We start from the raw sequence: 25,583 nt of genomic DNA, 5'->3' as shown, positions 1-25,583 counted from the left end.
CAGTATTTTTCAAAAATAACATTTTTTTATATTTATAAACACATGATTTTTATAGTACATTATTATTAATCATACAGATTTATAGAAAACACTGTTACTTGCCATGTAGCTAACACAACTTTGCACTTCCTGTATTTAGATAGTCAAATAATTTGTAGGAACAGTGGCCAAAAAGGTATGATATTAATTTTATTTTGAACCAGTCAGGATTCCCAGATTCTAGCTGTATGTTGGACAGGAGCTTGCTGAATATCTTACCACCAGAATACAAAACTCCATTCTGAATTATGTAAGCAGGCCAAGTCTACTTCAAAATTATTTTGTGTCTTGTGACTGTCTACATCACTTATATCACCAGCAATAAAAACGGTTGATTGGTAAGTCCAGTGGGAAGTTTGTGGAAGGATTCCAAGACCATCAAAAAGGCATCTGCAAGATGTAAGGTTATCTGCTTTACACAATATTCTTTTTGCTCACCTCTGCCGAATAAGCACTTTACTTTCTTTAGGTGTACTATCCCAAAACACAATTCCATAAGACAACAGTGAATGGAAATACTAAAAATAAGCCAACACACCTGTCTTTATGTCAACACAGTGAGAGGTGCTGCTAAGGGGATAACATGCTGACCTAAGCTTTGTGATTTCTTTTCCACATGTTAGACCCATTTTAAATTTTCATTCAACTGCACCACAAGGAATTTTACATACATTATCTCATTCAGAGTATGACACTTGACATTTACTTTTAGTGTCTAAAGGTCATTGCCACTTGTTTGAAATTGCTTAATATAGGTCTTTGTGGCGTTAAGAATTAAACTGTTAGCTGTGTATCACTTGTAGGCCTCTTCAACTAACATCTGAGCTGTGCCTGCTGGGAGTATAGTGTCGTACGGCTCAGCAACATTTTCAGCCACAGTTATATGCTTGCCGATTGAGTGCCTCATGTACTAAACTAAACTCCGCCCAAATAGGCCCGATGGTACCGACCGGCCACTGTGTCATCCTCAGCCCACAGGTGTCACTGGATGCAGATATGGAGGGGCATGTGGTCAGCACACTGCTCTCCCAGCCATATGTCAGTTTATGAGACTGGAGCCACTACTTCTCAATCGAGTCACTCCTCAGTTTGCCTCACAAGGGCTGAGTGCACCCCGTTTGCCCACAACGCTCAGCAGACTGGATGGTCAACCATCCGAGTGCTAGCCCAGCCCAACAGCACTTAACTTCGATGATCTGATGGGTGCCAGTATTACTGCTTTGGCAAGACCATTGGCATATATGGTGAATGGTTATCATTATTCCTTCTATTATATCTTATTACTCACCTATACAAAGAAAATGAGATGATGCTGCCTTAAAGGCTATAGGTGTAAAACAAAGCATAGGAATATAGATAGAGAGGTGCTGAATGAAATGCATTTTGCTGTCAAGAGAGCAATGCTTGATGCCTTCAAAGACTACCATAGCAGAATATTGTTAAATGGTCTTTCACAGAACCCACAGAAATTCTGGTCATTTGTAAAGGCTGTTAGTGGCACCAAAGTTAGTGTCCAGTCCCTAGCGAATGAGAGAGGAACTGAAATTGACGGTAGCAAAGCAAAAACTGAACTCCATTTTCAAATGTTCCTTTACAAAGCAAAACCCAGGAGATCTGCCCTAATTTAATCCATGTACCACTGAAAAGATGAATGAAATAAGTATTAGTCAGTGGTGTTGACAAACAGCTGAAATTGTTAAAACTGAACAAAGTTCCAAATCCCTGTTAGATTCTATACTGAATTTGTGATCGAGTTAACCCTTCTTCTAACTATAATCTACCAAAAAAACTGCGCCCAGTTCTTGGAAAAAGGCACAGGTCACACCCGTCTACAAGAAGGGTAGTAGAAGTGATCCAAAAAACTTGACATTGATTTGTTGTAGAATCTTAGAATACATTCTGAGCTCAAAAATAATGATATATCTTGAACAGAATGACCTCCTCAGTCCCAACCAGTATGGATTTCGAAAACATCGATCGTGTGAAACCCAACTTGCACTTTTCTCATGTGATGTACTGAAAGCTTTGCATCAAGGCAACCATGTGGATGCATTGTTTCTTGATTTCTGAAAAGCATTTGACTCTCAGTATTGCACCTACTCTTATTGTCAAAAGTGTGATCATATAGGTATAAAGTGATATTTGTGACTTGACTGAGAACTTTTTCGTAGGGTGGTTATCTTGGATGGAGAGTCATTGACAAATGTAGAGGTTATTTTGGGTGTGCCCCAGGGAAGTGTGTTGTGACCCTTGCTGTTCACGTTGTACATTAATGACTTTGCAGACAATATTAATAGTAGAATCGGGCTTTCTGCAGATGATGCAGTTATCTATAATGAAGTACTATCTGAGAGAAGCTATATAACTATTCATCCAGATTTTGATAAGATTTCAACATGCTGCAGAGACTGGCAACTTGCTTTAAATGTTCAGAAATGTTAAATTTTGCACTTCACAAAATGAAAAAATGTATCTTATGACTGTATCAATGAGTCACAGTTGGAATCAGCAAACTCATACAAACACTTGGGTGTAGCACTTTGTAGGGATTTGAAATGGAATGATCACACAGGTTCAGTTGTGGGTAAATCAGGTGGTAGACTTAAGTTTATTAGCAGAATACTGAGGAAGCAAAATTAGTCTACACAGGAGATTGATTACAAATCACTCGTGTGACTGGTTCTAGAATATTGCTCAAGTTTGTGGGATGCATATGAGATAGGCCTTACAGGGGATATTGAATGTGTACAGAGGGGGACAGCACAAATTGTCACAGGTTTGTTTAATCCACGGGAGAGTATCACAGACAAACTGAAGGAACTGAACTGGCAGTCTCTTGAAGACAGATGTAAACCATGCTAGAAAAGTCTATAAACAAGGTTTCAAGAACCGACTTTAAATCATTACTATTGGGGGTATACTAAAACCCCCTAAGTGTCGCTCACACAGGGATTGTGAGGATGAGATTAGAATAATGCATATAGGCATTCAGACAATCATTCTCCCCATGCTCCATACATGAATGGAACAGGAAGAAACCCTAATAACTAGGACAAAGAGAGACATAGAAAAAAGAGACAGAGTTGGGAAAAAGTTGGGCCACATTTGGAACATGATATTTACAAATTATAATCACAAACAGTCAAAATTATTAAAAACCTAAACATTGAGATAAAAGAGAACGTGAAAGTAAATTTCTTTTCTTTACCTAAACTGTTGCAGTACTTTGGTTTCAATATCAAAACGGCTTACAGCCCAGCTCTATGGGAACTATTCAAGAGAAGCCCCCTCTAAGTGTGAACTTAATGTATTACACAAACTAAAAAATAATTTAAAGCCCCAGGAGAAGATTCCATCAGTCTAGAGCTGTTTAAATGCATAAGCAAGTCATTTAAACATAGGTTCATAAGTTTCTTAAATGTGATTTGATCAGGAGATGATTTACCTGTGACCTGGACTACATCAATTGTTATCCATATTTTCAAAACAGGATATCTGAAAAAATGTGGTGACTCCTGAGCAGTAATCTTACTGAACTCTGCATATAAAATGTTTGCCACCATTATCAAAAATAAATTATACAGACACTGTGGACTCATTGAAGCTGAAGAGCCAAATGGCTTTCATAAAGATCACGCTGTGATTGCTACTTTTCATTGATATTGTTAAAAAAAGGAAGAAACTATGGAATTCAACCTAGAAACAAGTCCTACCTTCATCAACTTAAAAGAAATTTTTGATGAAGTGAACAGAAACAAATTATTACAGATTCTGGCAAATGAACATGTTCCCCAGCAACTTACTGATAACGTACGTTACTGGGAAAAATTGCAACACCCTCAAGGGCTGTGTTCAGTGGCACCAGGGCATAATATGTGTATGCTGAATCTTTGTAATGTTAGTGATTCATCTGTCACAGTCATCGGTGATCTGACAGTGCTCAGGAGGCCCGCCTGCAGGCAGCAGCTGTGCCGACTTTAGAGGTGGACAGTGTTTGTGATGTTCATTCTATGGTGCAGCCACGCCTCACCGACGAGTACTTACTCCTGTTGTATAGCTTCAACAATTCGAACTGTGTCGCACTGTGGGCCAGCAGGAAGCTGTATCGACGTACCGACAGATTGCTGCACCTGTCAGAAACATCGTGTTGGTGGCGTGTCACCATTTTCCACAGGGGTCTGTGGAATGTTGCCACCCCTGTAGACCAGAAGTAGTATGGACTGCATCAAGATCAGTGCATCGTGTGAGTGGTGGCGACCGATCGGATGTCATCTGGAGATGAAAAACGGGCGTGCATCATACCTGCTGTGTCATCTGGTATGATGGGCACAGTCTGCCTACAGCAGGATTAAGATCACATATTCCTTCAGCTAGGAACCACCAACACCAACACGTCACCAAGTGTGGCTACTCTATTGCTGTGAAGGAATTGACTGGAGTGCGGAATGGTGCTCAGTGATTATAAAATAGGTTCTGTCTGTATGCGACTAATACATCTACATCTATATTATACTCCACAAGCCACCTAATGGTGGGTGGCAGAGGGTACTTTTTGTACCACTAACTGTGCACTCTGTGTTGGAGGCGTGGCAAAAATGATTGTCAATAAGCCTCTGTATTGGCTCTACGCCTTAGATAAGTTCGTACCGACTAAGGTCCAAAGCGAGGGGAAAGATCCACCGTGGTATAACAATCATGTACGAAAGGTACTACGGAAACAAAGAAAGCTTCATCATAGGTTTAAGAGTAGTCGAATCATAGCTGATAAGGAAAAGCTGAACGAAGCGAAAAAGAGCGTAAAGAGAGCAATGAGAGAAGCATTCAACGAATTCGAACATAAAACATTGGCAAACAATCTAAACAAGAACCCTAAAAAGTTTTGGTCATATGTAAAATCGGTAAGCGGATCTAAATCCCCTATTCAGTCACTCGTTGACCACGATGGAACCGAAACAGAGGACGACCGAAGAAAGGCAGAAATACTGAATTCAGTGTTCCGAAACTGTTTCACTGCGGAAAATCGTAACACGGTCCCTGACTTCAGCCGTCGCACGGACGCCAAAATGGAAAATATTGAAATAAACGATATCGGAATTGAAAAACAACTGCTATCACTTAGTAGCGGAAAAGCATCCGGACCAGACGAGATACCCTTAAGATTCTACAGTGATTATGCTAAAGAACTTGCCCCCTTTCTATCAGCAATTTATCGTAGATCGCTGGAAGAACGTAAAGTACCTAGCGACTGGAAGAAAGCGCAGGTCGTTCCCATTTTCAAGAAGGGTCATAAATCAGATGCGAATAATTATAGGCCTATTTCGCTTACGTCAATCTGTTGTAGAATAATGGAACATGTTTTGTGTTCTCGTATTATGACGTTCTTAGATAATACAAATCTCCTTCATCATAACCAACATGGATTCCGCAAACAGAGATCATGTGAAACTCAGCTCGCCCTATTTGCCCAAGAAATTCACAGTGCCGTAGACACTGGCGAGCAGATTGATGCCGTATTCCTGGACTTCAGGAAGGCATTTGATACGGTTCCGCACTTACGTTTAGTGAAAAAAATACGAGCTTACGGAATATCGGACCAGGTTTGTGATTGGATTCAGGATTTCCTAGAAGAAAGAACACAACATGTCATTCTTAACGGTTCAAAATCTGCAGATGTAGAGGTAATTTCGGGAGTACCGCAGGGAAGCGTGATAGGACCTTTATTGTTTACAATATACATAAATGACTTAGTTGACAACATCGGTAGCTCCGTGAGGCTATTTGCAGATGACACGGTTGTCTACAAGAAAGTAGCAACATCAGAAGACTCGTACGTACTCCAGGAGGACCTGCAGAGGATTAATGCATGGTGCGACAGCTGGCAGCTTTCCCTAAACGTAGATAAATGTAATATAATGCGCATACATAGGGGCAGAAATCCATTCCAGTACGATTATGCCATAGGTGGTAAATCATTGGAAGCGGTAACGACCGTAAAATACTTAGGAGTTACTATCCGGAGCGATCTGAAGTGGAATGATCACATAAAACAAATAGTGGGAAAAGCAGGCGCCAGGTTGAGATTCATAGGAAGAATTCTAAGAAAATGTGACTCATCGACGAAAGAAGTAGCTTACAAAACGCTTGTTCGTCCGATTCTTGAGTATTGCTCATCAGTATGGGACCCTTACCAGGTTGGATTAATAGAAGAGATAGACATGATCCAGCGAAAAGCAGCGCGATTCGTCATGGGGACATTTAGTCAGCGCGAGAGCGTTACGGAGATGCTGAACAAGCTCCAGTGGCGGACACTTCAAGAAAGGCGTTACGCAATACGGAGAGGTTTATTATCGAAATTACGAGAGAGCACATTCCGGGAAGAGATGGGCAACATATTACTACCGCCCACATATATCTCGCGTAATGATCACAACGAAAAGATCCGAGAAATTAGAGCAAATACGGAGACTTACAAGCAGTCGTTCTTTCCACGCACAATTCGTGAATGGAACAGGGAAGGGGGGATCAGATAGTGGTACAATAAGTACCCTCCGCCACACACCGTAAGGTGGCTCGCGGAGTATAGATGTAGATGTAGAATTTCTCGAATTTTCTCCTCATGGTCACTATGTGAGAAGCACTCTCTCGAAATTTCAGCAGTAAATCCCTCCGTGATGCACAATGCCTCTTTTGTAACATCTCCCAATGTACATGTAGTTTGTTGAGCATCTGCATAACACTCTCGTGCCAGCTAAACGATCCTGTGATGAAACATTGCACTTTTCATTGGATCTTCTCTATCTCTTCTATCAGTCCTATATGGTATGGATGCCAAATGGATGAACAGTACTCAACAATGGGTTGAACAAGCACCTTTTAAGTCTTTTCCTTTGTGGATGAGTTACTTTTCCTTAGGATTCTTCCTATCAATCTGAGTTTGGCAATTGCTTTTCCCACTATTTCTTGTATGTGGTCATTCCACTTAAGGTCACTCCAGATAGTTACTCCTAGATATATTACAGCAGATACTGTTCCCAGCAGTTATCAATAGTGTAGCTGTATAGTAGTGGATTTCTTTTCAACGTATGCGCAATATGTTACATTTATTTGTTTTCAGGGTTAACTGTCAAGAGCCTGCACCATTCATCAATTCTCTGGAGGTCATTCTGCAAACTGTTACTATCTTCTGGCATTGCCATTTTGTTATAGACAACCACATCATCTGTGAACAGTCTTAGAGAGCATCCGATGCTTTCTACTATATCGTTTATGTATAATGTAGACAGTAATGGTCCTATAACACTTCCTAGTGGTACATCAGAAATTGATTCTGTTCCATTAAGGGCAACATGTTGAGTTCTACCTACAAGGAAGTCTCGAATCTAGTCGCAAATCTGCTCCAATATTCAAAAAGCTCATATTTTTTTCACTAAATGACAGTGCGGTATGGTGTCAAATGCCTTCCTGAAGTCAAGGAACATGGTATCAACCTGAGTGCCATTGTCTGCAGCACTGGAGATCTCGTGGAGTAACACAGCAAGCTGAGTTTTGCAGGATCTCTGTTTGCGGAATCCTTGTTGATTTTTATAGAGGAGATTTTCCTTCTCTAAGAACGTTATACTTCTTGAGTACAAAACATGTTCCATAATTCTACAACAGATTGATGTCAACGATGTAGGTCTATAATTGAGTGCATCTGTTCTACAGACCTTCTAAAAAGCAGGAATGACCTTCGCTTTCATCCAGTCACTAGGTACTCTTTGTTGCTCAAGCGATCTATGATAAATTACTGCTAGAACGGCAGCAAGTTCTTCCATATAATCTTTGTAGAATCTTATAGGTATCTCATCTGGTCATGACACCTTTCCACTACTAGGCGACTGTAGTTGTTTTTTTATTCCACGGTTTGTTATCCTAATATCTGCCATTTTGACATTTGTATGGCTGGTAGGAAGGACAGTGTTAAAAACTTCTGCTGTAAAACAATTTTGGAAGACCGAATTCAGTATTTCGGCCTTCTCTCTGTCATCATCTGTTTCCACGCCAGTATGGTCACCGAGTGAATGAATAGATACTTTTGACCCATTTACTGATTTTACATACGACCAAATCCTCTAAGGGTTTTTACTCAGATCAGCTGATGAAGCTTTACTTTCAAAGTTGTTGAATGCATCTCTCATTGCTCTCCTTATGCCCATTTTTGCTTCGTTCAGCTTTTGTTTGTCAGCTAGGCTTTTACTTTTCTCGATTCTGAGAAGTTCTCTGTTTATAGAGCAGTTTCCTAACACGGCTATTTGGTGGTTCTTTCTCATTCCTTAACACCCTACTCAGAACATATTTGTTCATGACATATTGCACGATTCTTTTGAATTTTTTCCATTTGTTTTTATCTCCAAGTTTTTGATGCTGATTGCTAAGCCGATAGTAGTACATTTGTACGGCATGGACCTGGTGAGCTGCCTACACCAGAATCCATTTGCCCAAGACACACAGTACCCATCCTAGGCTTCACAGGGTGGGGAGCCATCAGTTACAACTGGCCGTTACATTTGGTGTTTCTGCAGGGTAAAGTAACTGGTGCCTGCTACACTGCAGAGGCTGTTATTGCCATGATAGTGCCACTTCTTTGACAGGTAGGTGATGCGCTTATCCATCAGGCCAATGCACATCCACATACAGCGGCTGCAATGTGGCACGTTCTGTGTGGCGCACAACAGACCTGGCCAGCAAGATCACCAGATCTCTCACCAATCGAACACGTACGAGAGACGATTAACAGGTTGTTACTCATTTTCCGGGGCCTGTAAGAGCCACTGCACAATTGTGACAAAATGCACAAAAAGATCGGTACAATCCAGTGCGGGATGCCATTAATGTGCGTTAACTACTTGACACCTCCCTTGTCAATAAAACATTTTTGTCCTTGAGGGCATTGCATTTTTATAAAATTTAAAGAACATCTGTGTTAAGAAAGAGGGCAACCTGTCAGAGTGGGGGCAGAATACATGCAGGAGTACAACAGGGATGCAGTGTCACTCTAGTCTTGTTTATTACAATATTGTGAAAAGGAAAGTTGCCACTCACCATATAGCAGAGATGCTGAGTCGCAGATAGACACAACAAAAACACTGTCACAAATATAGCTTTCGGCAAGCAAGGCCTTCATCAAAATTAGACGACAAACACGCACGCACACACTCACGCAAATGCAGCTCGCACACACATGACTGCAGTCTCAGGCAACTGAGGCCTCAGTTGCCTGAGACTGCAGTCACGTGTGTGTAAGTTGAGTTTGTGTGTGTGTGTGTGTGTGTGTGTGTGTGTGTTTGTCATTTGATTTTGATGAAGGCCTTACCAGCGGAAAGCTACATATGTGACAGTTTTTGTTGTGGCTATCTGCGATTCAGCATCTCTGCTATATGGTGAGTGGCAACTTTCCTTTTCACAATATTCTTACATTCCATCCTGGATTTTCCACTGTTATATTCTTGTTTATTATGTATATGACTAAAATCACCCATAAGTGGGGACAAATGTCAACTGCTTTATTTAAATCAACAGAAACACAAAGCTACGTACTTTACTTTTGCAGATAATTTAGCTCTTGCATCTCCAGAGGATGAACTGTAGTGTTCTGCACGCAATTTACAGATTATATCTGAGAAATACAGCATGGTTATTGTCACCGAAGCAACTGTGGCTTTCTGCAGAAAGTACCCAGTACAAAGCAAGAAAAAATGAAATCGTTACATATTTCGGCTGCTATAAACTATCCTTTCTGGAAAGAAAAAAAAAAAGAGAGACATACCTGAAAAAGCCACCATGAATCAATGGAGTCATTAGTAGTGTAATGAAACTTTCCCTAATACAGAAGCAATCCAGAACACCTTTATATGACATTGGCAAGACCTGTGCTGTATTGTGGCAGTGAAGCCTTGACAATAAAGGCAAAAAACACAAAAAAAACTAACAGCCCGTAAAACGAAATTCTTGAGATGAACACCTGGTCACATCAAATGGGATCACAAATCGAATGAAGACATTTTGAAGGAGCTTAAAATGGAATCCATCACTCATTTTATTCATAACTACCAAAACAACTGGATGAATTACATACAACGAATGAGCTCAAGGAGGATCTCAAAATTGATACTACATTAACACACCAACATGTACTATCAATAGGTTGACCAATGGAAAGATGGCAGGAGAACTTCCTGATGAGACTGTAACAAATTGACACTCTGAAAGAAGAAGAAGAAGAAGAAGAAGAAGAAGAAGATGATGATGATGATGACGACGATGATGATGATAAAGAAAGAACCTTCTTTATATAAACTGAAGTTTTGCTGCTTGTTCTATCATCATTCTATTCTGTCTATAATTTTCAGTGTTATTGGAGCTATTGTCATCAACATGGCTGACAATTAACATTGCAATACCAGGAACAATATAAAATAAAAACATTACTTTTTCACATATATCATATGGTAAGAATAATACATGATTAAATTTGTAGGTTATTTGGGATATATATGGTGTGTTATTCCTAGCTACTTTTTGGGAGAGGGAGGGGGGGGGTCGTATGGGGGAAGGAGAGTGGTGGGAGAGGTCAGTACACAATTTGGATGGTGAAGGAGAGATGTCGACAGAAGGGAAAAGGTAACGTCAGGTAGTGGTAAACATGTTAGTGGAGGTCTAGGCCAGGAGGATTGTCAGAGCACAGAATATGCTGGAGAGACAATTAAAACTTGCGTAGCTCAGAGAAAATTATGCTAGAAGGAATTAAAAGTCTCTTCCTTGCAGCCTTGCTACCCGTGGATGGCACATCTACAGAGAAAAGTAGGAGTTCTCAGAATGTACCAATAACCACACCAGACCCATTATTAACAGCCTATATCCCATCCAACTCATCCATAAACAGATCTCCTCCTCTGGTACCAGTAAATATGTTAACCAGCCATTGACAAGCTCTCATCTGATTACTCAGTATCACTTTCGCCTCGAAAAACTCAACCAAATCCTTCACCAGACCTGAGATGACATATATCCTAACCACATCAACCAAATTAACGTTCAGCAGTCCACCGAACTTACAGAATATCCTTGTCCATCCCCAATCCAATCGTGCGCCCCATATGCCATCCCCGTGTGGTTGGCCCAGGTGTAAGACCTGGGCCACACACCCTCCCACAACCTCCAATTTCAGCCCAGTCACAACTATTTCTTAGACAATAAAAGGCAGGGCCATGTGTAAAAGCAGCCATGTTACATGTCGGTTATGCTGCAGTTACTGTACACAATTTTATATGGGCACAACAAGTAACCAGCTGCTTATTCCCATGAATGGCTACCATGAAACTGTGGCAATCTAGGAACCTCGCCTTCCATTTACCGAACACACTGCACACCACAACAGAAAAGACTTCAACAGCTGTTTGCATAGGCCATTTGGATACTCCCTTCCAGCAATAGTTTCTCCAAACGATGCAAGTGGGAATTGTTTCACTAACATACCTTCTCTCCTGCAATCCTTCTGGCCTAAACATCCCCTAACGTGTTCTCCATTCCAGATTGTGTACTGCCTTCTCCCATCACTCTTCTTCCCCCATGCACATATAGCACCAGCACCCGCCTCCCTTTTCCATCCCTCACCCTTTCTCTGTCTCCACCTTCCTCTCCTTTTACCCCCTCCACTCTCTCTCTTTGATGCTCTACCCTCTGTATTCCTTTCAACATATTGTGCAGCTGCCAAATGACCTGTCAAAAGTCCTACCACTTTCCCACTGCCCTCTCCTTATATCCTTCCTTAGAGCCCTCCCACTTACTTCCAGTTATCAATAATCAGTCTCACTTTAGCCACGGCAATGTGTGTTTAAGTGTCTGTGAGAATAGTGTTTCCTGTTATGTTTTTCTACTGTCTTCACATCGGTCCTCTATAAGTGAGTTGCTACCTTTCCCATATTTCACATATCAGTCTGGCATCCACTTTTCTTATCATTTTAGGTCACTTCAGATAGTTCCTCTTAGGTATTTTATGGTAGTTGTAGTTTCCACCAACAGTGTAATCGTCAGTACTGGATTTCTTCTGTGTAGGCACAATATGTCACATTTATTTGGGTTCAGGGTCAATCACCAGTTCGTGCACCGTTCATCAGTCCTCTGTATGTCACAACAGACTTGTTGCAGAAGCACTTCGGGTAAATAAACATTTCACTGAAAAACACCCATCGGATTCTGAATGATCAGTTAAAACTGAGCACAACCCAACTAAGTTTCATGTGGCCCAGTCAACCAACCACACACTCCAAGACCTCAGCCTAATGACTATACTCTTCTGCACAAACTTGTACCACAAGAGAATTGTCATACACCTTAACTTGCTTTTCCTCACAATCTACAGAGTTATACACACACAGTCTGTGTGTGTGTGTGTGTGTGTGTGTGTGTGTGTGTGTGTGTGTGTGTGTGTGTGTGTTTGCTATGCACTATGTTTACTACTATCCATCTTGTAAACTAATTTAGCACCATAATTTAACACATTTGTTGTATAACAAGAGTGATGAATGCTCAATTTGACATTCCTTGCCTAATACACTGGCAGGAAAAAAAAATTAGTACACCCTTTCAGAGTTTTCCAATTTACTCAAGATTAATTGCTGCAACAGTAAATACGGAGTACACGAACTGAGTACATTTACAGATGAATAGCACAAGTGGTTTTCAAGTACCAGGTATCGACCTATGCTGAAAGACCCATATTAGTATTTGGTGTAGTCTCCACGGGTAGCAATGCAGGCGCCAACTCTGACACCCAGTCAATCGTACAGATGGCAAATACTGTCCTAGGATACATTATGCCACGCTTGCTTGACCTGTTTGCGTAGTTTTGTAAGAGCTGTTAGTTGACAAGTTGCACTAATCACTCCTCATCCCATCACATCCCACATGTGCTCATTTGGATACAAGTGGGTACATTGTGCTGGCCAGGAAATTTTTGCACATCTCGCTGAGCGCACTGAGTTTCACGGGCAGTGTGAGGGTGAGCATTATCCTGTTGGAACAACATATCACCTTCCTGCTGCAATAATGGCAAAAGAATGGGTCTAACAATATTCTGTATGTACCAAGTGCTGGTTAGCACCCCCTCCAGAAACACAAGAGGTGAACAAGAGCTGTAATTTATCGCACCCCTGACCGTTAAGACCTGCAGTGAGGCCAGTCTGTCTCAGATGAATGCACTCTATGAGAAAGCACTCACCAGATCTTCGTTGTACACGTAAATGACCATCACTTACATACTGGCAGGATTTGCTTTCATTGCGGAAGACTACAGAGTGCCATTCCATCTTCAAAGTTATCCTCTGATGGCATCAGTCCAACCATGCAAGACTGCAGGTTGATACTGTGGCACGAGTGGAAAACAGGCTGGAGGTGTGTGCACCCGTAGTCACTCTACTGATAACAGGTTCGCAACACGGTGGGTTGACCCATCTGGGCTCACAAGCGTGCTGTGGTAGCTGTACAGTCTGCCACTGCTGCCCTTATTATGACGACCCTGCTGATGTCTGTGCTGCACGGACATCGAGAACTTCATCTATGGGTGCGAGAATGTTCTCACAACTACCAGCTTTGTTTGCTCAACTGATGTCATCTTTCCAGGTGTATTATCCTCCCCTCCCCCCAACCCTCCTCCCTAGCAGTGCATCATGAGCATTGATTCTGTGTGTGTCAATAGTATCTGTCTTTATCACATTTGTCTTCACACACTAGTGTCAGCCAAAACCAGTCTGAAATAAACAAATGTTAATAAAACAAAAGTGCAGCTTGTTGTTGAACTTCAAATAAAAAGTCTGCAGTAACCTTTTTAAAGGTCTTGAGATTTTTACACTCACTGCCCAACGTGTTTGATCCTTAATAGTTTTTGTTGCTGATTAAATCAGTTTCAGCTGAAATGCGGCTTAGCCTATCATTATGCAAGACAAAAAAATAATTTGCATTTAAAGTTTGCCTCCTTGTCTGGGGTTCAGAACGGGAAGGAATTTGACAGGCTCCCATCTGACATAAAACAGGAAATTGTGAATACCTACCAACTGAAACGAAAATCAAAAATATACTTCATTAGCCACACTCTTTACAAATTATCTGAATACCTATGTTCATGGATTTAAAACTTCTTTCAGCTAAATAGCAAGTAGCAGTGTTCATTGCAAATCTGCACAAGTAGTAATGTAGGCCTACTGCACACAGTACGCAGTATTTACAGATATAATGTGCCAACCAAACGCTGTCATCCTCTGCCAATGCCCTTTACAGAGATAAAGTCAGTTGTGGCAAAGAATAACAACTAGTTTGTTCTACTACTGTAATTAAAGTTTTCATTACTTTTTCTGAATTGTAATTGATTACAAATCCTACGAGGAAACACATACTGTGGACTTGCAATTAAAACGTTTAATTTTTTAAAACATCTCCACGATAATGCAGATATGCACTACATGTTAGTCATACTGCACATTTTAGTGTGATAAGCATTTTTATTCTTAAGGCCTCATTGTTCCAAGATATAAATTCACACAATTTTGTCAAATGAAAAGTAGTAAAGTATGTCGACACTGGGATTTCTTTCTTTCCAATAGTTGCAGTGACATGAATGGTGAAAGAGACTAAACTGGGTTTATTTTTCTAACCTAATACAAATTCTACATAAGTGTGCAGTCAGAGTGTTATGTATCGTAAACAGCCAACATCCCGTAGATATCTCTACAGGGATCTACTGATTCTCACACTTACATTTAATCCCTGCTGGTATTTGTGGTTCATAATAAGAGTATACATGAGGTGAACTGTGACAACCACAGTACTAGAAGTACGATTACAGGATACGAAAACCGACAGTAAAAAAAAGTATGTTAGTACTCACTCACATAATGTTCACAGTACACACACAACTATTTAAATTCTATGACTTCAGCAAACTGGTATAAATATTTGGTATGGAGTGGTAGGTAAGAAGAGTAGCCAAGTAGTGGTGGTTTTTTTTTTTTTTTTAAATATCTGCTTTTCTCAATAAACACATATAAACTAATTGAGAAGTGAGAGTATGTTAGCATTGATCACTGTTTGTCTACTTCATGAAAGTGGCTTTCGGTGCCTGCTGCTGCCTTGTCATGTTTACTTATTCCACATTCCTGTTGGCTGGATTTATAGAGCACAAAGCATAAATGAACGTATGCATGGAGGTAAATTTACATTATCAATAAGCCCACTCCAATGTATAAAGATTATGTCCTGGTTGTTAACTTGTCCAAACACCAAATTTGTAATGGGTTTTGTGCTCTTTGGTGGGGAAAAAAAAAAAAAAAAAAAAAAAAAAAAAAAGAGTTGAAAATTTGTATCAATCTGTATGTTGTCTGCAAATTTCCCCTGTTCTTGTATGGTTAACTACAGTATTTGTATTGGAAGAAAAATTCACTTGAGAAGACTATAAAATTATGACACACAATGGTTGGCAAGCACTAAACTTCATGCGATGAAAACCCTTAGTACAACTGACAGGCATGTAAAGGTAGGAGTAATGATTATAGCTTTTGAAACTGTTAGTTATTTCTTCGGGGGGGGGGGGGGGGGGGGGGGGGGGGGGGGTTACCATATTTACTCGAATCTAAGCCGCACCTGAAAAATGAGACTCGAAATCAAGGAAAAAAATTTTTACCTAATATAAGGCGCTCCTGAAATTTGAGAATTGAAATTCAAGGGGAGAGAAAAGTTTTAGACTGTACCTCCAAATCGAAACAAAGTTGGTCCATTGTAACATGAGACACAATTTAGGTTGAATGGATGAAGATACAGTAGTTTGGTTCGAGTCTTAAGCTTAACAGTAAAACTTTAACAAGCAGCCATTGCTATGTGCCAAGCGCTCCGTCCGTATTTATGCGGGTACCCTTCCTTTTTCACATACTTCGTCTGGTTTAAATCGATTGCTTATTTTGCTTTAATCTGATAAGTGGTGTTGTCTTTGTTACAGGTTTTTACGCCATTCTAAGCTGAAACTGCATTATTGTACTGTGTCATGCATTGTTTGCCACATTCTGATAATGAGTGTTTACGGCCGGTCGCCGCTCGCGGCACGTCTTGCTTTTGTGCGTGCTACCACCGCTTACAAAAATTAAAATAAAGGGGGGGCGGGGGAAGGGGGAGGGGGAGGGAGGAGGGGGGGGAGAGAAAAAGAGAGAGAGGGGGGGGGGGGGGAGAGAGAGAGAGAGAGAGAGAGAGAGAGAGAGAGAGAGAGAGAGAGAGAGAGAGAGAGGAATTGTCTCATTAGCGAAACAATGGCAAGAGACTGCCATTTGTTGTTACTTACACTGCTGCTTTCTTTGATAATGATCAACAAGAACCTAATAAGACTGCATATGATAGAAGAAGTTCTGAACGAGAGTTTACCGAAAAATTTTCTCCGTTTGAAAATCTTTGCAGACGCCTCTTTAGTACATTACATTCTGCACAGAAATTAGTCAGCTTAGATTTAAAAATCTAGTCAGTTAGCATGTTTCATTTCTGACTGTATCACTATTCAGCATAAGAATAATAATAATATGAATATAAACATGACAGGATATGCATATTATTCTGCGTTTGTTGTTGTCTCACTCTAGTATCGTAGTTTATTAGGCAGACAGGATTTAAATGAGACAGCAGCAAACACGAAAAAATACATGGCATAATGTTAACATTCTTCTACCTTTTCTTTTAATTTATTTACTGATGCAGAGGTTTTGGCACCAGTATTTATCTTTGTGCCTCCAAAGCATGCCTGCGAAGCGCTACATATATTCGACGGCAGAAGTTGGTTGTGCCGGCACCCACCAACATTTTTCAGAACTTCCGCTTACTTTGCACTCGATTCTAAGCCGCAGGCGGATTTTTGGATTACAAAAACCAGAAAAAAAGTGCGGCTTAGATTCGACTAAATACGGTAGGCTGGGGATGATTAGAAAGGAAGGGTAAGTCACTCAGGCCCTACGATCAGAAGGACTCACCTGTTGTAGGAACGTTGGTTGATTTACGGTGGTCAACAGCATCTCTAACAGAGCCCTTACTGGGTATCAACATAAACAGTATCTAATTGAGAATAGCCAGACATCCCTGAATGATGCGAAAGCAGTACATCAGTATCACCTCGCATTTCAGAAATGTGCAAGGTACACGTTTCACGTGATTTGCCCAGTATAGTGGATTTGTTTCTTAAGTGGGTCTTTCCCCTGCGACAAAAATATATACCACCCAATCAAAAGTATCCATACATAGTGGAGAACTGACCTCCAAATGTCGTGAAACGCAGAACAACCACTGTGAAATGAGGCGAGGTGTACTCCGTTGTCAGAACAAAAGCAGTAACAGCAGAGTGGATCAGCCAGAAGAGCACAGTGACCTCAGACACGGACTAGCCATTAGATTTCACATCAGTAACACATCCGTCAGGGATAGTTCAACTCTTCTAAAGCTACTCAAGCCAACTATTGGTGACGCGATTCTGAAGTGGAAATGTAAAGAAACAACCAGCCAGACATCACGTACCAACGGAGAGGGACTGACGAGCTTCGCAGCGTGTGTTTGCAAAAAAATCGTGTGGAATCACAGAAACGAACTGCTCGTGGGCTCCGAAGTGCTCCGAGCAGTCCAGCTAGCACAATTAGTTTGTGTAGGGAGTTAAAAAGAATGGGGTACAATTGTCAAGCAACTCCTTATTGGCCACACATTTCTGCAGTCAGTGCTAAGCAGTGCTAGAGCGATCCCAATGGACTGAGTACGACTGCAAACGAGCAAGTTGGAGTGGCGAATCACATTATATCCTGCGGCAATGGGATGTGTCTGGAGAATGCCTAGAGAACATTACCTGCCGCTGTGTAGAGTGCCGACAGTGAAGTACGGAGGAGATGATGTTGCAGTATGATGTTTTTCATGGTTACGGTGTGGTCTCCTAATGCTAAATGCAAAATGATACGAACACATTTTACAGCACTGTGTACTGCGTGCAGTAGACGAACAGGTCAGAGATGACTGACGCGACAATGCAATCGCGAAGCAGTGACTCTGAGGTAATGGTCTGTGAACAGTACGATTCATGAAATGAACTGGCCTGACAAGAGTCCTGACCTGAACCCAATGAAAAACCTTCGGGACGAGGTAGAAAGTCGACTCAGCTCCAGAGCCCAGCGTCCGACATCACTGCCTTCTGTTTTTTCAGCTCTCGAGGAACAATAGGCTGCCATTCCTCTGCAGTCACCCACCTCAAGTGTCCTCAGCACAGGTCAAGATGTCGAAAGTGAAGGGTGGGCACGTACCATATTCAACGTCCACCGTTATGTGTCCAGACTCGTCATCAGATAGTGTATACAACAATAAAATCTTTATACAGACTTAAGGTTGAAAAAAAAACTTTTGAAAACAGTCTAGAGTAGAAGATTTCTTGCACTCTTGTCAATGTTAAAATAATTTTGGGGTTCTGAAGAAGTCTGTCCCATCCCTGGCACCTGATCCTGGGATGACACATTCAGATCCACAAGACAATCTTTGACACGAATATCTAATAGCTCGGTCATGTGTAGCCACTCTGAAAGATCCACACTAAGGATTGTTCAGTCCACAATACTGTGCGCCTGAGGTAATGCTAATATTTTTAGAGCCTGTCTTGCCATGCTGAGGTGTTGCTGTATTTGAAGTGACGGGTGACGGTTTTGCAGTCTCCACAAACAAACCTTAAACTGGGCTGGTAAAACAGGAGCCCGCCGATAGTCTGATAAACTCTTAGTGGATATCACTTGGCATCGTGAAGTAGAAGGCTGATCCATAAACGACACTGATGTGATCTACACAGTGGGATGTTACACACATTCTATAAAAATTGCAAGAGAGAAACTGTCTACAGCTTCCATCTTTCTGCTGTTGCATTTCAAAATGGTCAAAGATTTTGCACCACTTGTTCTCAGGCCTTTCAGGTGACACACACAGGTTAGTTGTGTCGAATATTAGGCCCAGAAATCTTACACATTCCTTAAAATCAAAAACAGTGTCTTCTACTTTTAGCTCTGCTTGGTTAAAATTAAAACGTAGGTGGCTGAAATTTACATGGACAGTAATTATCTGATGAGAACCTGAAACCAGTTGCCTTATCCCATTTTCCAGGCTCCTGGCCATCAGTAGTTGAAATGTGGTGGCTGCAAGATTGGACAAAGAACAGAAAATGGCAAAATCATCCATATACAATAACAGAAAACGGCAAAAAATCATCCTTATACAATAAACTTTCAATAGAATTCCTGACTGTCGATGAGATGTCATCAATAGTTATTGCAAGAAGTGTTACACTTTGCACTACACCTTCAGGAACTACACTCTCCTGGATAAGGCAGTCCGACAGGAAATTGCCAATGTGGTAACTGAAGCACCAGTCATTGAGGAAAGACTGAATAAGATCTGGCAGGCACTCCCATAGTCTCCAGTCATAAGTTGGCAAAGTATGTTGTATTCAAACTGAAATGGATAGATTGCTACTCAACTTGTAGGAGACGGCATTGAGTCACTGACAGGCACAATGGAAGAACAATTCACATGCATACGACCACTCTTTCCAGTCACTGTGGCCTGACTAATTCTAATATTACTGTTATTCCATCCTGAGCTTCCTACTGTTTGCTTTTATGTCTGATTGGTTTCATATTTTTTTTCCAGATCAGACTGTACTGGGTGAGGCTAGATGGTTTTACGATTCAAGGATCCATAAGATTCTGCAGTCAAGAGCGAGAGCAACGCTCTGTTAACTATTAAGAGCTAGTATGATCTTTGCCAAGGATGAGGGATGACAAAGATAAAGGAGGAGGTGTTAGAGATGATGACAGAGTGAGAAATGGATGTTGGTAAAGAGGAAGAGCAGTGAAATAAACAGTGCAATTAAGAACAAGGACAAGTAGTAGTTTGGGAAAAACTGGCGATGGAGGAGGGGGGGGGGGGGGGGGGGGGGGAGGGAGGGGGAGGGGGGGAGGGAGAGAGAGAGAGAGAGAGAGAGAGAGAGAGAGAGAGAGAGAGAGAGAGAGAGAGAGGGGGGGAGGCGGATGCAGTACACAGAAACATAAAAAAAGAATTTCAAATTGAGTTCAGCTTTTCATCTTGTCCTTCAGAGTGCAACAAAAGGCTATAAAGAATGAAGGTAGGTGTGTGTGTGTGTGTGTGTGTGTGTGTGTGTGTGTGTGTGTGTGTGTGTGTGTGTGTGTGTGTGTCGGTGGGGGGGGGGGGGGGGAGGGAGGGAGGGGGGGCAGGGGGGGGGCCATGAGTGCGTTTTGCCTCAAGCACTCAATCCTTCCCAATACATTTTTATTATTTTTAAACAACTGTTTTCTTTTTTTCAACATTTCAATGCTTTCTTGTTTTTTTTTTTTTTTCTTTCTGTCTTTACGTCTACTTCATTTCAATTGGGGCATTACAATCTCAAAGCATAAATAGTAACTAAATTTAAACTGTCCTCAAATACTGAGGCATACAACTTTTGTTAAAACACCAAAATGCACTATAATGAAACTAAAAATGTATTCAAGTGTTATGAAAATTTATTGAAGTATTGCACAACATCTAGTGATAAGTATTTGTTTCTTTTCTTTTTCAACTCATTGAGGCAGCAGTAAGATCCTTAGAAGACAACATAAGTACGTTTTACATTGACTGTAACAGCTCAAAAATCTTATAATGGAAATGCAGCGCTCTAAATGATTCCACAGCAAAAGATGCAAGGCTTTTGTCAAGGGTAAATTCAAGAAATTAAAAATACAATATATTGTTCATAAAATTATTTTTATGATGTACATTTCTGGGAAAAACAGATACACAAGTAAGTCTCAAAAAAATCTGTTACTATTTAAAACTTTTATGTTACATAAAGGAATTATAATTATTTTCTATTTATATATATATATATATGTATATATTATATATACCTCTCCAATAAAACCTTCATTCTCATGACAAATGTATCTGAAGATACCGATAGGATATCAGTCCCCTACAACGTCTATTTTTAGTAAACCACTCACAACAAGTCCACAAAACAGGAATATTTACATGTAGAATATATATTCATTTGCTTACAAAATAAAAAAAAGAATCATTCATGCAAGCCTGTGTTGACAGAGAAACAAGCAAAAGATGCTTTACATAAGACTAGTAGACAACTCCAAAACAATGCCAAATAACAACTATTATGTGGGTATAAAACGATTTATTGGTTCTTTCTCAAATCACTGTGTTAAATTTCACAGAGGTTTCCTTTTTTCTCAAAATATCACAATATTTATACATGCAACAATATGCAGTGTCAAATATGCACACACAGAAGTACTGACAGAAAGTTTCTCATTGTGAGTGGCCAAACAATGTGTAACTTTGTCACACTTATTAGGATATGACTGCGCGTCTACAGATTGTTATTACATTTGCCATTCCATTGCATTTCTTTTTATTTTTTGTCTGTTTGGTACTAAACTCATTACACAAAGGAAAGTAGGTTATACAACAGTTCAAGCTGTAAGGTATCACAGATGGCACATTTATGGTGTTCGACCTTTGAAGAAGTGCACGTTACTTGTACCATCACACATAAATACTACAGTCTTATTTTCAAATACAGCATTTATAGAATTGGAACTCATCAACCTTAAACACATCTGCCTGGAAAAGTGATGGTCTTCCACCTACAAAATGAAGGCATCCCCTTTCCCTTGCGTAATATTAAGAAATTCTGCTTCTATTTTTTTTGTTATTACTTATCACTTTAAACTCATAACTGTTTAACATTACATACTTTTATTATATTTATACACGAGGAAACAAGAAAAAAATCCTTAGTCAACTATACAAGCATCTGAATCTGACGTGACTTATCATGACTACTTCTGCATAATTAACTGTGGCTATTTAAATTCTTTTCCGATAATATTCATTTACATCTAATAGCACGAAAACACACGGCTTCTGGGACAAACTTCCTACACGGAAGATCTTTGCGTGGAGTTCATTTTTTTTAAATATTTATATTAACAGCAGTCTCTAATGAAGCAGGAGATATAGTACTATGTCGTTCCTCTTTAGTGGTACTCTCTCGCCGACTCAGCCCTTAAGACACACACGAGGAAAAGTCACAGAAGTGCAGAACGGCAGGAAGAGAAAAGTAAAATCCAAAATCAAACTGCTGCAAGCCACTACTCCACGAAGAGCTGCTATCGGAGTCGCCACCTAGCTCAGGAACAGCGGCAAATCGAACCGAACAAACTCTCAGGATAATAACGATAAACAATTCCCACATCAGTTAGGCTAAGTTTTGTACTTATGAAACACGGTACCACAGGAAACTGTGGGAATTCTGATACTGTGACACTACAATTTCACTCTGGATGCTAATCGTGACAGCAACCTCAATCCAGCAACACTCAAACTCTTTAACAAGATCTCCAAGCAATATAAGCTGCAACATTGAAATCACATGGCACAATTAAAGAATAGCTTCGATACAGTGAAAACAGTATGCCGATGGCAGTTGAGAATGAATCAATATGTACATTCCTTACCATCTACAAATAAGACCAAGAAAAATCTTATTCATCACAGAAAATACACAATTCCTCTGATCAATATCAAAAACAACTGCTAAAGGAAAAATTTACAAAATAATGTCATAGCAACTGCATTTATTCTGTCAATGTTAGACCCATATAAAAGTACAATTCTTCATCATCTTGTATAAATTTAAATCACGATCAAAGCAGCCCAGGATACAAACAATATTTATTCAAATTTTGTCAAACTGTTCAGTTTTCCAAGTCACTGTTCCCCAGTGAGATCAAATTATACATGTGCATCATTTAACCATAAATTATATAAATTAAACAGACATCAGGACAAATATTGCTAAATAAATTGACCAATTAGCATCAATATTTGTACACTGGTTAAATATAATGCCATGGCCATAAAAAGGATGGCAACTGCCACACTAGTATATACACTATCTCCTCGCATCTTTTTTTTTTTAAAAAAAGGAAACTGACTGTAGTCCAGCAGAGTGGCACTGGTATCTAAAACATTTCCTGCCTAATTAAAACAATCACATACATGACTTCAATAAGCCAACCGATAAATCAATTTTCTTACACATATCTAATGCCAAGTTTTTGAAAGGCTAATTATACATTCCATTCAGCAGGTACTTTTCATTTACAGTAAAATGCCAACATTTTTTTAAAAAAAGTTAGTAACAATCATAAGATCCAAAGACTACAGCAGGAGATGAAATATTCTTAGAAACAAAAAGTAAAAAAGGTAATAATTATAAAATGAAATAAAATATCTGGACAAATGCCCACGACTACGCCCTGTAGCAGCTGTTCCTCTTCTCCCTCCTCACCCTTCTCCGCGTTCCAGTGCCTCCTTACGTGGTCTGTTCACACCTCTGCCAACTGCCCTCAACCTCACCCTCACGAAAGGCAAACAAGCACCTAGGCCATGCTCGTCGAAGCGGCCGTCGCCGCAGATCCGCCGCCCCCGCTGCTCGGAGCGCCGGCTCCGACACCTCCAGCGTCGTTGCCCGCCCCTCCGGAGCTGCCGGCACCTTCGGTTACACTACTCCCCGTGCCAACAGCTCCCCCACTGCCTGGGTTGGCACCCGCCGTGGCGTCTGACACGGCACCGCTCGCTCCACCCGCTTCCTGTATGTGGCGCGGGATGAGGATGGGGTTCAGAGATGGCTGGATGCTTAGCTCTGTAACACACACAAATATAAAATTTCAAATTAGTACAGTGTTAAGATGTACAAGCAGCTAGTGAGCGCTTTTCAGCAGCAACTACAGCCCAACCAACACAAGTGCCTGGAGAAATAATAAGTCATGCTGTAAAGTAAATGCAAACACTGTAATATTGCAGAATACAACACACACAAGCCAACCTACAAACCGACAAACATGTATGTTGCAATTTTTTATTATTTCTCTGAGAAGTTTCTCTCATTTATAAGCATTATTTAGTAAATGTGCAAGTTAAAAATCTACCAATAATAAACATATAAAAAGCGATGTATTGCACAGTCACTTAAATCCATGTTTTTTCCCTAAAATATCTTCAGCTTTGTAAAAGTCTTATTTACTGACAGGATGAACACACAAATTAGTATTCAAATACTTGTGGGCAAATGTTGAAGCAATTTGTAAGCAAGAAAAATGTTAAAAAGAGTAAAGTGAGAGATAATGGAGAGAGATTTTGGGCTTGGCCAGAAAAAAGTAAAATTAATCAAAAATTATGATTGTAATTACACTGATTAAAAATATCAAGTAATACATAAGAAATAATTGTAAAGTTACTTGGCTTGTTGTTGTGGTCGTCAGTCCAGAGACTGGTTTGATGCAGCCCTCCATATTACTCTACCCTGTGCATGCTGCTTCATCCCCAAGTAACTACTGCGACCTACATCCTTCTGAATCTCTATGATATTTACCCTCCATGCTTCCCTCCAATACTAAATTGGTGATCCCTTGATGCCTCAGAACATGTCCTACCAACTGATCCCTTCTTCTAGTCAAGTTGTGCCACAAATTTCTCTTCTGGCAATTTTCATTTAGTACCACCTCATTAGTTATGTAGTTACGTGATCTACCCATCTAATCTTCAGCTTTCTTCTGTAGCACCACATTTAGAAAGCTTCTATTCACTTCTTGTCTAAACTAGTTATCGTCCATGTTTCACTTCCATACATGGCTACACTCCATACAAATATTTTCAGAAGACTTCCTGACACTTAAATCTACACTCTATGTTAACAAATCTCTCTTCTTCAGAAACACTTTCCTTGCCATTTCCAGTCTACATTTTATATCCTCTCTACTTCGACCACCATCAGTTATTTTGCTCCCCAAATAGCAAAAGTCGTTTACTACTCTTAAGTGTGTCATTTCCTAACCTACTTCCCCCAGCATCATCTGATTTAATTCGACAACATTCCATTATCCTCATTTTCCTATTGTTAATGTTCATCTTACATGACAGAATTACAATGTCATTGGCAAACTTCAAAGTTTTTATTTCTTCTCCATGGATTTTAATTCCTATTTCAAATTTTTCTTTTGTTTCCTTTACTGCTTGCTCAATACACAGGATGAATAACGTTGGGGATAGGCTACAACCCTGTCTCACTCCCTTCCCAACCACTGCTTCCCTTTCATGCCCCTCGACTCTTATGCCATCTGGTTTCTGTACAAACTGTAAATAGCCTTTCGCTCCCTGTATTTGACCCCTGGCACTTTCAGAATCTGAAAGGGAGTATTTCAGTCAACATCGTCAAAAGCTTCCTCCAAGTCTACAAATGCTATATAAGCATAGCTTTGCCTTTCCTTAATCTATCTTCTAAGGTAAGACGTACCGTCAGAATTGTCTTATGTGTTTCAACATTTCTACGGAATCCAAACTGATCCTCCCCGAGGTCGGCTTCTACCAGTTTTTCCATTCATCTGTAA

At 40.3% G+C, this 25,583-nt stretch overlaps 2 protein-coding genes across 7 annotated transcripts in view; one reads left to right on the top strand and one right to left on the bottom strand.

Annotated features, from left to right (window-relative positions):
• The window catches only part of LOC124550855 (leucine-rich repeat-containing protein 58), a 47,739-nt gene extending 27,740 nt beyond the window's left edge, over positions 1–19,999 (top strand). Inside the window, exon 4 of the mRNA XM_047125591.1 lies at positions 19,768–19,999. Within this exon, the coding sequence (XP_046981547.1) occupies positions 19,768–19,856 (89 nt within the window). The 3' untranslated portion in view covers positions 19,857–19,999. The remainder of the gene's footprint in view (positions 1–19,767) is intronic.
• Positions 20,000–20,861: 862 nt separating this feature from the next.
• Positions 20,862–25,583, bottom strand: part of LOC124551340 (glycogen synthase kinase-3 beta) — a 329,510-nt gene continuing 324,788 nt past the window's right edge. For all 6 annotated transcript variants that reach the window (XM_047126369.1, XM_047126370.1, XM_047126371.1 and 3 more), the window contains one exon: positions 20,862–23,839. In XM_047126369.1, coding sequence (XP_046982325.1) covers positions 23,577–23,839 — 263 coding nt within the window. In that variant the 3' untranslated portion in view covers positions 20,862–23,576. The remainder of the gene's footprint in view (positions 23,840–25,583) is intronic.

This window comes from Schistocerca americana, chromosome 9 (genome assembly GCF_021461395.2).
Source record: "Schistocerca americana isolate TAMUIC-IGC-003095 chromosome 9, iqSchAmer2.1, whole genome shotgun sequence".
NCBI lineage: Eukaryota > Metazoa > Arthropoda > Insecta > Orthoptera > Acrididae > Schistocerca > Schistocerca americana.
Note: the sequence above shows the minus strand (reverse complement) of the source record. Positions and strands in the feature narration are given on the sequence as shown.